Raw genomic sequence first — 14,247 nt, forward strand, 5'->3', positions numbered from 1 at the left:
CGCAGGGCTGGGGCGAGCTCAACACACAGTCCAATGAATGTGGCTTTCCTCATGCGAAAGTTCTGCAGCCACTGCTTGTCATCCCAGACGTGAATCACGATATGATCCCACCACTCAGTGCTTGTTTCCCAAGCCCAAGAGCAGCGTTCCACTGTGGTCAGCACCTCCGTGAATCCCACAAGCAATCTTGTGTCGCAGCTACTACGCGGGGCGAGATCAATGGCAAACTCCTTTTGCCTTTGTAGTTTAAGGTCAAAGTGTTGACCAGTATGCTGCTCGCTCTGACCAGCAGTTTGAGATCCATTCCTGCAGACCAAAGAGGCAGGGCATGCAGTACACAAATCGTTGAAAGATGGCGCCAAATGCAGACAGAAGCGCAGGGATTCCTGGGATGCGAAGCAATGCATCATGGGGCTTTGGGACAGGACCCAGGATGCCCCACGACCCACTCCACCTTCCCACAAGTCTTAGCGGCAAAAGAGAGGTGCTCTGTGGGATAGCTGCCCAGAGTGCACCGCTCCAAATAGCGCTGCAAGTGCCGCAAGTGTGAACACACTACTGCGCAGGCAGCTGTCAGTGTGACCACAAAACAGCGGTTTTCCTTCTGCGCTCTCTGAATGGCACTGTAACTTTGCCAGTGTAGACGTGACCTCACTCGAGCGAGGTTATTTCAAGTAGGATAACACAAGCGTATTAACTTGAACTGTTGCAGTAAAGACGAGCCCTGGATCATTTTATCTGCAGAGAGACATGATTACAGTAGAGCAGGGGTTCTCAAACTGGGGGTCGGGACCCCTCAGGGGGTCACAAGGTCATTACATGGGGGGGGGGGAAATCACAAGCTGTCAGCCTCCAACCCAAACCCCGCTTGCCTCCAGCATTTATAATGGTGTTTAATATATTAAAAAGTGTGTTTAATTTATATGGGGGGGGCGGTCCGCACTCAGAGGCTTGCGAAGTGAAAGGGGTCGCCAGCAAAAACAAGTTTGAGACCCACTGCAATAGAGTGACACTAGCTTATTGTGCCATGTCTTACTCACTGAATTTTGTATAGCTTAAGGAACACACCAGATGTATAGTTTGGCTGATGAAAGCAGAAAACCTACTAAAATTTTCACCTATTTATAATAAATAAATAATACTTTATAATGAGAGCAGCTAACTTTCTTTTCAGTAAAAAGTCTAAGAGGAGGAAATATGTGAGTTCATATAATCATTTTTCTAGATGATAATGCTCTCTCTCTTCTACAAACAAGTTAACCACTTATTTACCTTAGTTCTAATGACTCCATCATGTGGTTCACAGTGTTGCTTCAAAAAAAGTTTAAGTCTATCACGAGAAAAGAGATGTTTCCTCCGGCTATGGTGTGTTTAAAAAACAAAAACAAAAAAACCACAACATTACCAACTAAAGTCAATCTACATTCACTTATAACTAATGTAAATTTACAGATCACACTTCAGATAAGAACACAGAAACAGTGTGTCATATGATTTCTGCCTTCTGTTATTTTCTCAGTAAAGTTTTAATTTAGTATTTTCTTAGACAACTATTGTTCTCAACAACCTTAATGAGAATCAAGATTTCCACATAAAAGTTTAATTACTGTACCCAAATATTATTTTAGATATCCAAACTTTGACTTTTGTTTTAAAACCAGGGAAATCCTATCACTTAAAATGTGTGTCTATATAGAGAGTAAGAGATTTCATACAATTGTTTTATTTATATACACACACACACACACACACACACACACAAACAAAACATCTCTGTATCACTGACTCTGTAGATCTCCCAATATTAAACACAAACAATAATATGAGTTATTTGTTCTGCAATGGCATCTAAAGGTCCCGTCCGAGACGGGGGCCCCATTGTGCTAGGCACTATAAACTCTCATCAACAAGAGACGCCTTCCCTGAAGATTTATTTACCATCTAAATAGACAAGAGAGACAGTGAGATAAAAGAAATATTAGTATTCTTATTTCACAGATGGGGAAAGTGAGGTACAAAGGCCCTAATTCAGCAAAGCATTTGAAGTATGTGTTTAAGTCAATCCTTTAAAATTAAGCCTGTGGGTGTTTGCTGAACAGAGAGAGACTACTGCATCAGAGACAAAGATTAAATGACTTGCCCAGTGTCACAAGAAGTCTGTGACACAACTGGAAATTGAACCCAGATGTCTCAAGTGACAGCCCAGTGATTTAGCCACAAGACCATTCCTTCCATTCTTAAGCCTGTGTATTCTTTTTCTTATTGCACCTATTTCTGATGCTACTAGAGACTGATTACAGTACAAATAATTTAGTTCCAGAATGAGTCTGTGTTAATACATCAAATACCCACTAAAATCACTCAGATCACACACTATGGAAGTTGATGCACAATTTACTCTTTAAAAAAGAAAAAAAGAAGATTTTATTTTAAAAACTTATCACAGTTTGTTAGAATGAGATTATTAAAAACCTTCAATTTTAAAGAGCAACAATTACATCCTGTCAAAATGTCAATCACTTAAAAACGATTGCAGAACTCAGCTCCCCAGTTTCAAACTATTTAAAGTCAATATAGCTAAAATGTACACAGTTTACACTACAAATACTACAGAAGACCTGTGCAATTCTAATTTACATACAAGGACAATATGACAAAACAGTAATTTTTACCTTATCTGAGATGCTTTTACAGTAACAGATTCATATAGTTCTTTTTTAATAGGCTGGACTTTGTACTTGAACAAGGAGGGATCAATTAATGCTTTTTTCTTCCTAAAAAGTAAAATAAAATGATGAAGTATTTTTAATACAAAAATCACATTTAAGATCCATGTTCCAAAATCTGTTTAGAAAAATAATTATATTTATCAAGAGAACATGCCTCTGGAAAGTACATTAGCACATACAGTGGCACCCATAACTTTCACTGATGCCAATCAACTCACTGACTTCTAAACAAAATAATAAAAATGCCATATACATGTGTACTTGCATTTAGTTTTAAAATCAGACAGAACAAGATCAATTACAAAATATTTCTTTATTTGACTAAGTCCATACGCCAAAGTTCATGCTGTTACCATCAGCTACTGGCATGGATCAAGCAAAGGAGAGGAAAACAGCCATACTGCTGTAATAACTAAAATGCAACACTTTAAAGGACCAGTGTAGGAGGATGAATACTCTAGCTGACAACATTTTGAAAGGAAGAGACTTCACAAGACAATGCATTACTTCCTAACTTTTTGGAAAAATTAATTGACAAAAAGATAGTCATGATAGCATACACTGTCCAAGAATCACCTTTTATGACAAATTAGTACAGTAGATTCAGCATATTTTCTTTACGAAGGCTTACGTATTTTTCCATCACCAGGGATCCTAGAAATCAGTTTCCCATGGAAAACTGTGGAATTTTTGTTTTACAGAGAATCTTTGGTTTTTACATTTTGTGACAAAATAAAACCATATATTAACTAAATTTTACTGAAAGTACCAGTGTCATTTATTCAATGTGCACAACCTCCCCCTCTTCTGATTGATTTTTGAATGCACTTTAAATTAACAGTGGAACCGCATTTATCCAATCTAATTGTGACCAGGGCCAAATTGGATAATCAAATATTGGGAGAATCAGCAAAGAGCTTTCTATCTCTTATTTTAAGATGAGGGGAGGGGCTCGGGCACGCAACTCCAAGCAGTGCTGACAGTCGGAGCCCCTGCCACTCAGAGGCTGACTGCCCGAGCCCAGCCCTGTTAGCCTCAGGAGGCTGGTGGTTTGATTAATACGGAAAGCTAGATAATGCAGGCTCGGAAAAACAGGGTTCTAGTGTATATCAATAAAACTGTGTTCAACTGATACCTATATATATTGTGGCTAGGGAAACTAAAGTTCAGCGTTTCATTTCAATCGTGGAAAAATACAGAATTTTATGAGGTTTTTTATTTGACAAAATTTTGGTTCATCATGGAAAACTAGGATCCCTGTTCATCACCAAGATGAAGATGCTTTCGTACGCCTGTGTTTGTGAGGCTAAGCATCACTAAAACACATCTAAGTCAATATTTTAACACTCTGATTAAAAATTAGATATTCTGTGCTTTAAACAGAATGATAATGGTACTATTTATATACAAAAAACATACAACAGTGAAACTAAGTGGTGTGAAGTTATGATTTTATTTTGTTTCAACTACCGGTATCTTGTGTTTTATTATTAAATAATAATACTGAACTTTCACATAGTGCTTTTCATCCATAATTTCAAAGTGCTACTGCTTTAGCAGGCACAGGACTGGACAATTCAAAATTAATATTGGATCTGGATGGGAATATAAATTACATGGAAGGACTGGTATCTTTTTGGCAATACACTGTAATGCTATTCAGTCCTTGTAGAATTCATAAAATGCTTGAAGATGGACTCTATTGCCCATTGTAGCTTGCGTTTCTTTTACCATTCTTGAAACTATTTTTTATTCCTAGAAGGACACATCCAAGAGATTTTTGGAATCGTATATAAGTGTTACACAGATATGAGATTTGCCTCAGCGTTCGGATTCACACAGGTCTGCACAGTATAAAGATGGTGAATATATACAAGGTACAGATGCACCATTGGACAAATCTAACAAAAAAACCCCAAACCGATGAACAGCCCTATAAGATGGAGCCAGTGTCCTCTGAAAATGAGAAACAAGGGTCTCTTATCCAGATTTAGGATGGATCTCTTTTTAGAACAAAAATCATTCCTTGTTAAGCAACTATTTTCTGAAGGAGTTGCTTATAATGGTCAAATAATTTCCCAGCTGGTAAAGTCTTAAATCCAGATTGTTTCTTGAGAGTTTTGTTTGATTTAAATATACACACCCCCATCTCAAAGGAGGTATTAGCCTTGCTCATGACACCGTATCTGTCGGACTTGTGTGAACTAGCACTCTTATCCAAATTCTTGGAAATGCATAATATCTGTTAAAGCATGGAGGTTTGAAACTACTAAAGTCATTCAGACACTACTCTCAAATAAAAAATCTGGTAATCAAAAAACCTATCAAACCAAATCACTTACATCTAGACTGCTATGGCTAATTAAGAAGTCAATAAACTCCCAATTTAAACAAGATTTTTAAAAGTACTAACATTGTATTGATATATTGTTTGAATTGTATTAAATATAGTTTAGTCAGGATAGCACTAAAGGACCCTTTTGTTTTCTTTTGATTGTATGAAGATAATTTTGGAGAGAGTGAGTTTACTAAGATTGGATGTGTCACATCTTGAAGACTTTCATATAAGATCAGGTCTTCCACACTTAGATTAATCTTCTATAATCTGAAGATAAGAAAACTAAAACAACATTAGAGTGTTACCTACATATGAATTATAAACAGGCTAATTTCCCCACCATACATCATATTTGCTGCCATTCATTCAGATGGGTTCAAGTAAATGGGAACCTTCTCAGTCTAACATCCGGTAGAAAACAAAATCAATCAGAATAAGCAGCATTAAGAGTGTTTTCTAAACTCCTTTATCCATTTTAAATAGGTTCACAGTCCCAACACCCAATGTAACTGAAAACTAGAGTAAAGGAATAGTTTCCCCCCATATGACACTGAAACTTTTGTAACCCTGACCCATATCGGGGAACTGGGACAAGGAAATAAAGACCAATCTCACAAATTTATTCCACCAACATATATATTGGTGTGAACAGGCTGAGTCCCTATCCAGTCCTCAACAGATCATAAAGATCCTGAGCTAGTTTTCAAACTTACCCCCTTCTGGTGTCCAGCTTTAGTAGGAACCCAGAAACAATAAAAACAAACTCTTAGCCTTAGCTTCCTCTTCAAGTGTAGGTGTTCCTAGGGTTTTCCTCTCAAATATCCTCAATCCTAGGCTTCCTCTAGTCCAAAGAAACACCTCCTTTAGATCCTGTCTGGAGTTAATGAGGCACACCTGCTAGCATAAATTAGCAGTAATTACCCTAAATCCTAAAGCAGGGTTTTGGCACCTGACTCTAGGATGACTCAACAGAAGCCCTGCATTCTTATAAAAGGGCTCAACGAGGTGCTATCCAGTTAGAATTTGCAGATCTTATTGTATTGCAAAATCTTTACTAGAGAAGAAGAGAAGAAGTTGGGGTTATTACTTTGTTACACATGGAAGAGTTCTGAACTTTGAGTGTTATTGTATTATTCTGCCATTTAAGTCAAAATAATAATACTTTGATTTTATAGAACACCTTATCAACATGAAATAAGCCTTGTAACATCCATGTTGAGGTATGTATTACTATCTCCAATTTACAACTGTGTAGAGTCGGGGAAAAAATAAAAAACAGATCTTCTGATTCCTAATACTGCGCTGAAAGCAAAAAAATAAAATAAAGGTCCTCTCCTGCTAAGCTGGTAGGTTAAGATTCACTTGCCTATCCAGAGTACATACAAGGTCCTCTTCACAGCATATTCTATAAAGGCTGTTGGGGCCAGATTCCTAGTTAGGTGGCAGACAAAGAAGGGCACCAGCCATTTATGCAGGCAACAGGCTAAAATTTTAGCCATTGACAGACTACACTGCAGCCTTGTGGCCTGCTAGCAGGTTCAGGGCGGGATGAATTCCACCCACCAAGATTCCAAACCCTTATGCCCCTCACAAAGCCAAATTACTTTATGAGGTGAAGACATGAATTTCTCCCCCAGTGCAGAGCCTGGTTATCCATCCATGGACATCTGCGCAGCAAGGTTTAAATTTGTGTAACCTACTGGCAATGCTTTCAAGCTTATGTGATAAGAATACCTAACATCATACCTACCAAGAATGCACTGAAACTTTGCTACTCCTGTAAAGGTTTCCGAAAGTGGATACTTCACTGAATGTGTATAGTTCAGATGAAACAACATATTAGGAGCTCTTTCCAAGGTAACTATTACTACTGGAGGAATTCTGCAGCACAGTGCACTGCAGAATTTGCGCAGAAATTGACATTATGAACAGAATTTCCTTTCCTCCCACAGAAATAGGCTACAGTCCTGCTGGCCACAACTAGAGATCGCTGGACCCAGCAGAGCCCAGCTCACAAGTAGAAGACACTGCTGGGGGAGGGCGAGGGGAAGGGAGCTGGAGTGTTCCCAGTAGCTGCAGTACCCAGCATGCCCTGAAGGAAGAAGGCAGCATGCAGGAAACTCCACACAAGCATCAGGGACCCAGCATCACGCTATTTCTCCGTCTGGATCCTGGGCTCCAGTGTTCCCTCTAATTTTTATGTCCCTGTGCGGAATGAATTTTGTTATGAGCACCAATATGGAGGTGAGTATGTCTTTCACTCAAATGTGTGGCCATCTTATCTAAGCCAGAAACATCAGTTAGGAAATCACAATTAAGACACACTACAGTAACACCCCTCAGTTCTTCTGAATGCTTCTTATAGATCCAAAATCTTTTACTTGGACGAGCACTATGAAAACTCATCATATGATTCACATAGGCTTTGCTACAGCTAGTATTGTATCTGCATAAGCTGCAATGGACATATGCTGGAAAGTGACTTGCAAAATCTTTTATTTCTGAGTAACATTCAATGCATTTATGAACTCCCAAACGATACCTTAGATTATGCAATGCTGTATTGGCAACTTTTTTTTTTTTTTTTTGCTGCTGCTAGTAAATGTGTTTTGCTTCTTCTGTATAGTTGATGATTTTAATTTTGATTGATGTGTTACACATCACCTTCATATTGGTGCACATAACAAAATTCATGTGGTGGGGGTGGGGTCGAGGGGTTCGGAGTGTGGGAGGGGGCTCAGGGCTGAGGCAGAAGGTTTGGGAATGGAGGGAGGCTCTAACTGGGGGTGTGGGCTCTGGGGTGGGGATGGGATGAGCGGTTTGGGGTGCAGGCTGCCCCGGGGCTGCTGTGGGGAGGGAAGACTCCCCCCACCCCAACCCTCCCTCACTGCAGCAACTCAGGGCCAGGTGAGAGGTGCCTCTCCCTGGCTGTGGCAGCTCCAGCGGGCCTGGGCCAGGGGAGGGACATCTCTCCCTGGCAGTTCCGGAAGGCCTAGGTCGGGCCGATGGAGGGGCTCCTCTCCCCGGCAGCTACTGGGGGGGCTGGGCTGGAGGAGGTGTGCCTCTCCCCACCAGCCTGTATGGCCCTTGAGAGCCTGCCACGCGGCCACATAGCTTACAGGGAATGTAGCTGGGCTCTGGTGAGGAAGAGGTGTTAGGGTGTGGGCTGGGGGGATGCCCCACAGCTGGGCTATGGTGGAAAAGTGTCTGGATTGAGGGGGGCCTTCAGCTGGGCTCTGGTGGGGCGGAGATGCAAGTGATTGGGATGAGGGGGGCCTGCAGCTGGGCTATACAAGATGCAGATGTATGGGCTGTGGGGTGCCCCACAGCTGGGCTCAGTGGGGTAGGGAGTGTGTGCAAGTGTCTGGGATGGGGGGGGAAACAGCTGGGATCGGGGTGGGGGGGAGGTGTATTCTTGACCCCATGCTGGGCTCTGATGGGGTGGGGGCAAAGAAACAGGAACTGGGTTGTCCTAGGGGTTCCTTAACTCTCTACTGCTGGGGGAATTTTTTTGTATCTGTATTTTTACAGACATAGCTACTGATAGGTATTTTGAAATTAATTGAAACTGGCATAATTATATACTGATATTTTGAGAAATAAAATATGCAGAATTTTAAAATATCATGTGCATAAATTTTTTTTTTGGCACAGAATTTCCCCTGGAGTAAACTATCTAGAACAGGGGTGGGCAAACTACGGCCCGCGGGCCACATCCCGCCCATCAGACCTTTTAAATCTGGCCCTCAGCTCCCGCCAGGGAGAGGGGACAGGGCCTCAGGGCCGCCCAGAGGGGGGGGGCAAGTGGGGCAATTTGCCCCAGGCCCCTGGCCCCGCAGGAGCCCCAACGAGAATGTCGGAGGCTCCCCCCCCCGCCTCCGCCTTCCCCCATTCCCCCAGCGCCTCAATGCGCCGCATCCAAGAGCAGCCCTGGACAGCACTGCAGCGGTGAGGCTCGGGCGGGGCCTGAGATCCTCCTGCTTGGAGCCGCGTGGTAAGGAGGCGGGGCTGCGAGCTCCAGCGGGCCGAGCGGCAGGGGCTCCTGGACGCGGCTCGCTGAGGCTCTGGGAGAGGGGGGAGGTGGGGGTAAGCGACACGGTAAGCCCCTCTGAGCCGGGCTCCCCCGATCCCATCACCCCCCCCAGCTCCGAGCCTAGCCCCTCTGAACCGGACACACACACCCCCGACCCCATCTCCCCACAGCCCTGATCCCCAGCTCTGAGCTCAGCCCCTCTGAGCCGGGCATCCCCTGACCCAGAGCCCAGCTCCCCACCCAGCCCTGGGCAACAGTAGCGCCACCCCCAGGCAGCGACAGCCTATTGGCACCAACCATCACAATCACCCAGCGACAGCCCATTATGTAACTGCAAATGTATACGTACCATTAAAGCATTTAATGTTTTTAAATAATGTAGTTTGTGTATTTTCAAATTATTAAAAATTAATTTTTGAATGTATTTCATTGGTTATTTTTTACATTTCCAAATAACATGTTATTATAGTATTGCAACTTTTTTTTATGGAAGGGGCCCCTGAAATTGCTTTGCCCCAGGCCCCATGAATCCTCTGGGCGGCCCTGCAGGGGCTTGCCCCACTCCACGTGGCTCCCAGGAAGCCGCCGGTATGACCCCCCTCTGGCTCCTATATAGTACACGGAGGTGCGGCCAACCGGCTCTACGCACTGCCCAGTCCGCAGGTGCCACCCCCACAGCTCCCATTGGCTGCGGCTCACAGCCAATAGGAGCTGCAGGGGCGGAACCTGCGGACGGGACAGCGTGCGCAGAACCGCCTGGCTGCACCTCCGCGTAGGAGCCGGAGGGGTGACATACTTCCGGGAGCTGCTTGAGGTACGTGCCGCCTGAAGCCTGCGCTCCTGAGGCCCCTCCCCCTCCAGTCCCCTGTCCCAGTCCTGAGCCCCCTCCCACCCTCCAAACCCCTCGATCCCAGCCCGGAGCCCCATCTTATACTTCAAACCCTTCATCCCTGGCCCCACCCCAGAGCTCGCACCCCCAGCCAGAGCCCTCCACCTCCCCACCCCATGTCCCAACAGCCTGCCCCATGCCTGATCGCCTTCTGAACCCTCGGTCCCAGCCTGGAGCACCCTCCTGCAACCCAAGCCCATCATCCCCGGGCCCACTCCAGAGCCCGAACCCCTGGCCGGAGCCCTCACACACCCCTGTACCCCAGCACCCTGCCACAGCCCTTATCCCCCTCCTGCTCTCTGAACCCCTCGGTCCCAGCCTGAAACACCCTCCTGCACCCCAAACCCCTCATCCCCAGAACCCAGCCCCCCAACCACCATCCACCCCTACCTCCAATTTTGTGAGCATGTATGGCGGACCATACAATTTCCATACCCCAATGTGGCCCTTGGGCCAAAAAGTTTGCCCACCCCGTTCTAGACTTAGAGCTAGGGCTGGACAAACAGCTTAGAAAACTAATTTCAATCTGATCCATGTCATGGAGTCACACTTTTTGGACTAGTTACAGATTCTGCAGTCAAACTACTCCTCTGGTGATAGAGTAACCTTTGGTAACTTTGTTTTTTTAGACAACATGCATCAGTCTTAACAATTAATGAGCAATAACATTTCCTGTAAAAGCAGACAGTGGATATTGACTGCTACCATGTGATGAGGCATAACCTTTTATAACCCTGGCCCAATAATGTTACTGGGACCAGGAAATAAAGACTATTTTCTTACCGGTACTGCAGTTTGTCACACCATCTTTACATTTTCCTCCCTATTCCAACTATGGTTGCTTACTTTTCAACTGAAGCAATACACATGTAACTGAGAATCAAAAACTAACAAACTGAGCACTTTAACCTCTTCTGCTAAAGAGAATTTTCAATCAAGACTCATTGTTTGATTCCCCCCCCCCCCCCATAATGAATGGTCTGGAAGAAAGGCTACAATGAACAATTGTGCTGAGTATACAATTCACTAGTACCCAAGACACATTCAGAAATTACATAAAATCGATCATGGTGAAAAGGTTTTCCACATGACAAAATTAATTCAATGGGACAATTCATAAATTTAAGTACTACTTGTGTAAGTAAGGGTTTAGAGACTCAAGACCACAATACCTACAAACTCATGGCAAGACTGCATACTCAGGTAGGTTCTTTTGGGTACATGGTCAATACTTTTAAACTTTTAATATTTTGGAGTAGCAGATATGGTCTAGTGATGTTATCCAATTTTGCAATTTCTTCTAATTCATAATATTTTAATTTTGTATTTTTAAACTTCTAGTAATGGAAATTGTTTGGTCTTTATGTTTACATCATGCAATGATGATTAGATATGCCACCAATGAAAACAGCTGCAAAGAATAATAAATAATAATAATATTGTTTAATAACAAGCCAAAACAAACCTTTCTATATAGTTAATGAGAAGTTTCTCTCCTCCCCCTCAAAAAAAAAATAGAAGTGAAGTGAGGTTATCAACCCTAATCCTGCAGCTGGCTCTGCAACGATGAAAGTTTATGGGGTTGGCTGAACATAAGGGTCTCCCTGCACAGAGCCAGTTGCAGGATTGCAGTCCATATCTGTATTAAATTTAAAGATAACCTCCCTTGAATTTCATACTCCTGTAACAGGAAGAATGCACATATTTCAAGATAGAGGGCTTCTCTTTAAATATTCAGACACTCCCTTACATGACACTAGAAACATCATTCAAGAGTAGATAAAATTGCACAGGTTTACCTTCATTATTTGCTTAGTTACACGAGGAGCAACCTTGTTACATACCCTGACATCAACTGAATAATTAATAAACCTGCAACTGACAGCGCAAGGATGAACTGCTGCACCTCTATGTAGCCTAAATAAAGTCAATGGGGTGCTCAGAGCATGAAGAAGCCAGTCTGCACCCAGTCAATTGCAAAATTGGGGTCTAATAATTTGTAACTCCAAAGCACTTTTCTTCCATAGACCTCACAGTGCTTTATACAGAATAGTAAATTATCCTCATTTTACAAGTAGCAGAAGTGAGTCATGTAAACTAAGTTACTTGCCAATATGAAGTTACTCCAAATTAACACCAGTATAACTGAGGCCACAATCTGATCCACTGACTTTGTCCATCGTATAGAAATATCCTTAGTAAATCTTAGTTCTTTCTTTGCCCCACTTTTGGGGCCTTTTGGGTGTAACGGTAAGAGACATTACAATACTGTAATAAGTTTAGAAGAGAATACACAAAATTTATGGCAATACACAAACATTTTTAAGATACTAATGTACACACATACACTAAGAAAACTGTGGAATAAGGCACTTTGTAAATTAAAAAGATATTAATAGTTACTACAGTTTTTTGAATAGAAGAATAATTCTGCAGATACAATTTCTTTTTCAATTCATAGAGTCACAATAAGACTAGGTCTCTTCAATGCAGGGACTTGAAAATCTTTGGTTCTTTATTGTCACTGTTTTGAGCGTGGTGCTGGAACAGTGTTTATTAATTCAGTACCACTTATATTTCTAAGTAATAGCAGATTGTGAAAATGAGGAAGCAACTGTATTGTAGTAATAACTATTTCAGACTATTCAAAAGTAATGGCCCTGATCCTGCAATCTATTTAGACAGACCCCTACAACCATCTGAAGCACTACTGAAGTCAATGGGATTCCACACAGGCATAGGGGTCTGCCCACAACAATCAGTTTATAGGACTGTGGTCTAAGTTTGTAGCTCAGCAGCGCCATGGACTGGCAAAATAACTGTAAAGAGGAACCTTGTTTCACACTAGGGAAAATTCTCAAATCTAGCTCACTTTTATATTTTCCTCCATAATTTTCCTTGCCACATTCTCAGAAACCAGTTCAAGTAAGGGTTTAAGTCAACCCATTTGATCTTCCTACTTGCTCTTATACATAAAATCATAAAACTGAATTTGGAGTCTTTCCTGCAGCAGAGGAAAAATATGGCATACCAAATTAAGGATCCAGGAGGAGCTGGGTAATGAGGATAGGGTTGTTGGGTCAAAAAGGACATCTGGCAGCGTCCAGTCAGATGTACTGACTGGACACCAAAAGTCTGGTTACTGCGGGGATGGGGGCGGGAGGTGCCGGATCATCAACCCGCGCCAGCCCCTGCTCAGCTGGGGCCACCTCCTACCTCCATCTCATGGGGGGAGGGAGTGGGGGGCAGTCAGGCTCCATGTCAGGCTGCAGCTCCGGAGCAGAGGCAGGGCTTTGGGGAAAGAAGCCGATCAGGGGTGGGGTCTCAGGGGGGGGAAGAAGAGGAGCAGAGGGTCTGGTGTCAGCAATTAAAAAGCTGGCAATCCTACATGAGGCAGAAGTCTGTTCATCTAATACAAATATCAAAATAAATGCGTAAAATAATGGGACATATAGCTTCTGGAAGAGTTCTCTTTTCCGTATTTGCTCTAGAGTGAAATCCCTATTTAAAATACAAACCTTAAATTAGTGTTTGCCATCTTACAAGTATTTTTAGGTTTTGTCCAAAAAAAAAAACCAACAAAAAATAAAACTAACATAGAGTTTAAAGTACGTCTGGTAAAAAGAGCAGAAGTAGAGGAGAGAAGCTCTGAAAACAGACCAAGTGCTACACCATTACCCTCCTACAGACAATGTAATCTGAAATTGATTAATGCTTCTTATGCCTCAATTATTCTCTTTTTTCAACGCTCTCTGGCTAAATACACTTAAATTCCCTATTTTGCAATATATAAGGCACCTGTGAATGTTTAGCCACTCCACTCAGCTGGGTGAATATTCTGACACCATATCCTCTGCACTTTGCTTGAGACAAATCTACTCATGAAAAGCCCCACTAAATCTGCTTTAGCCTCATTTTCCAAAATTTAAATCAAAATATTTGATACACTTGAAAAATTGTAATTTACCCATTTTGTGCAGAACTGTTGTGTGTTTCTGAATCATCACTATCACTGATGACGATAGTGTCTTCATCGATACTGTTGATGTGGCCATTGGCCACTCCATTGTGATGCGGTGGAGCTATGACTTCCAAAATCTTACACTGCAGCCTGAAATAAAATAAAGACATTTATAAACATGAAGGTCCTTTGATAATGCAAAAAGTTTAAATTTGTTGAATGAATTATTCTAAAAGTACATTTGTAATCCCAGAATAGAAACAGTGGTTATATTTTACATAGGCGTTCCACCTTACC

The 14,247-nt window shown here is 42.5% G+C and overlaps 1 protein-coding gene across 12 annotated transcripts in view; it reads right to left on the minus strand.

The window, feature by feature from the left end:
- The window catches only part of BAZ1A (bromodomain adjacent to zinc finger domain 1A), a 110,438-nt gene that overhangs the window by 66,758 nt on the left and 29,433 nt on the right, over nt 1–14,247 (minus strand). For 11 of the 12 annotated variants that reach the window (XR_010600686.1, XR_010600685.1, XM_065593264.1 and 8 more), the window contains 3 exons: nt 13,957–14,100; nt 2,673–2,774; nt 1,273–1,360 (listed from right to left, as the gene is read on the minus strand). Coding sequence is in view for 8 of the 12 variants with exons in the window: in XM_065593264.1 (XP_065449336.1) it covers nt 1,273–1,360; nt 2,673–2,774; nt 13,957–14,100 (334 nt within the window). In the remaining 4 variants the exon portion in view is untranslated. Of the gene's footprint in view, nt 1–1,272; nt 1,361–2,672; nt 2,775–5,780; nt 5,910–13,956; nt 14,101–14,247 lie in introns of those variants that run through there. The other variant, XM_065593266.1, reaches the window with a different exon arrangement.

Source organism: Chrysemys picta, chromosome 4, assembly GCF_011386835.1.
Source record: "Chrysemys picta bellii isolate R12L10 chromosome 4, ASM1138683v2, whole genome shotgun sequence".
Lineage (NCBI taxonomy): Eukaryota > Metazoa > Chordata > Testudines > Emydidae > Chrysemys > Chrysemys picta.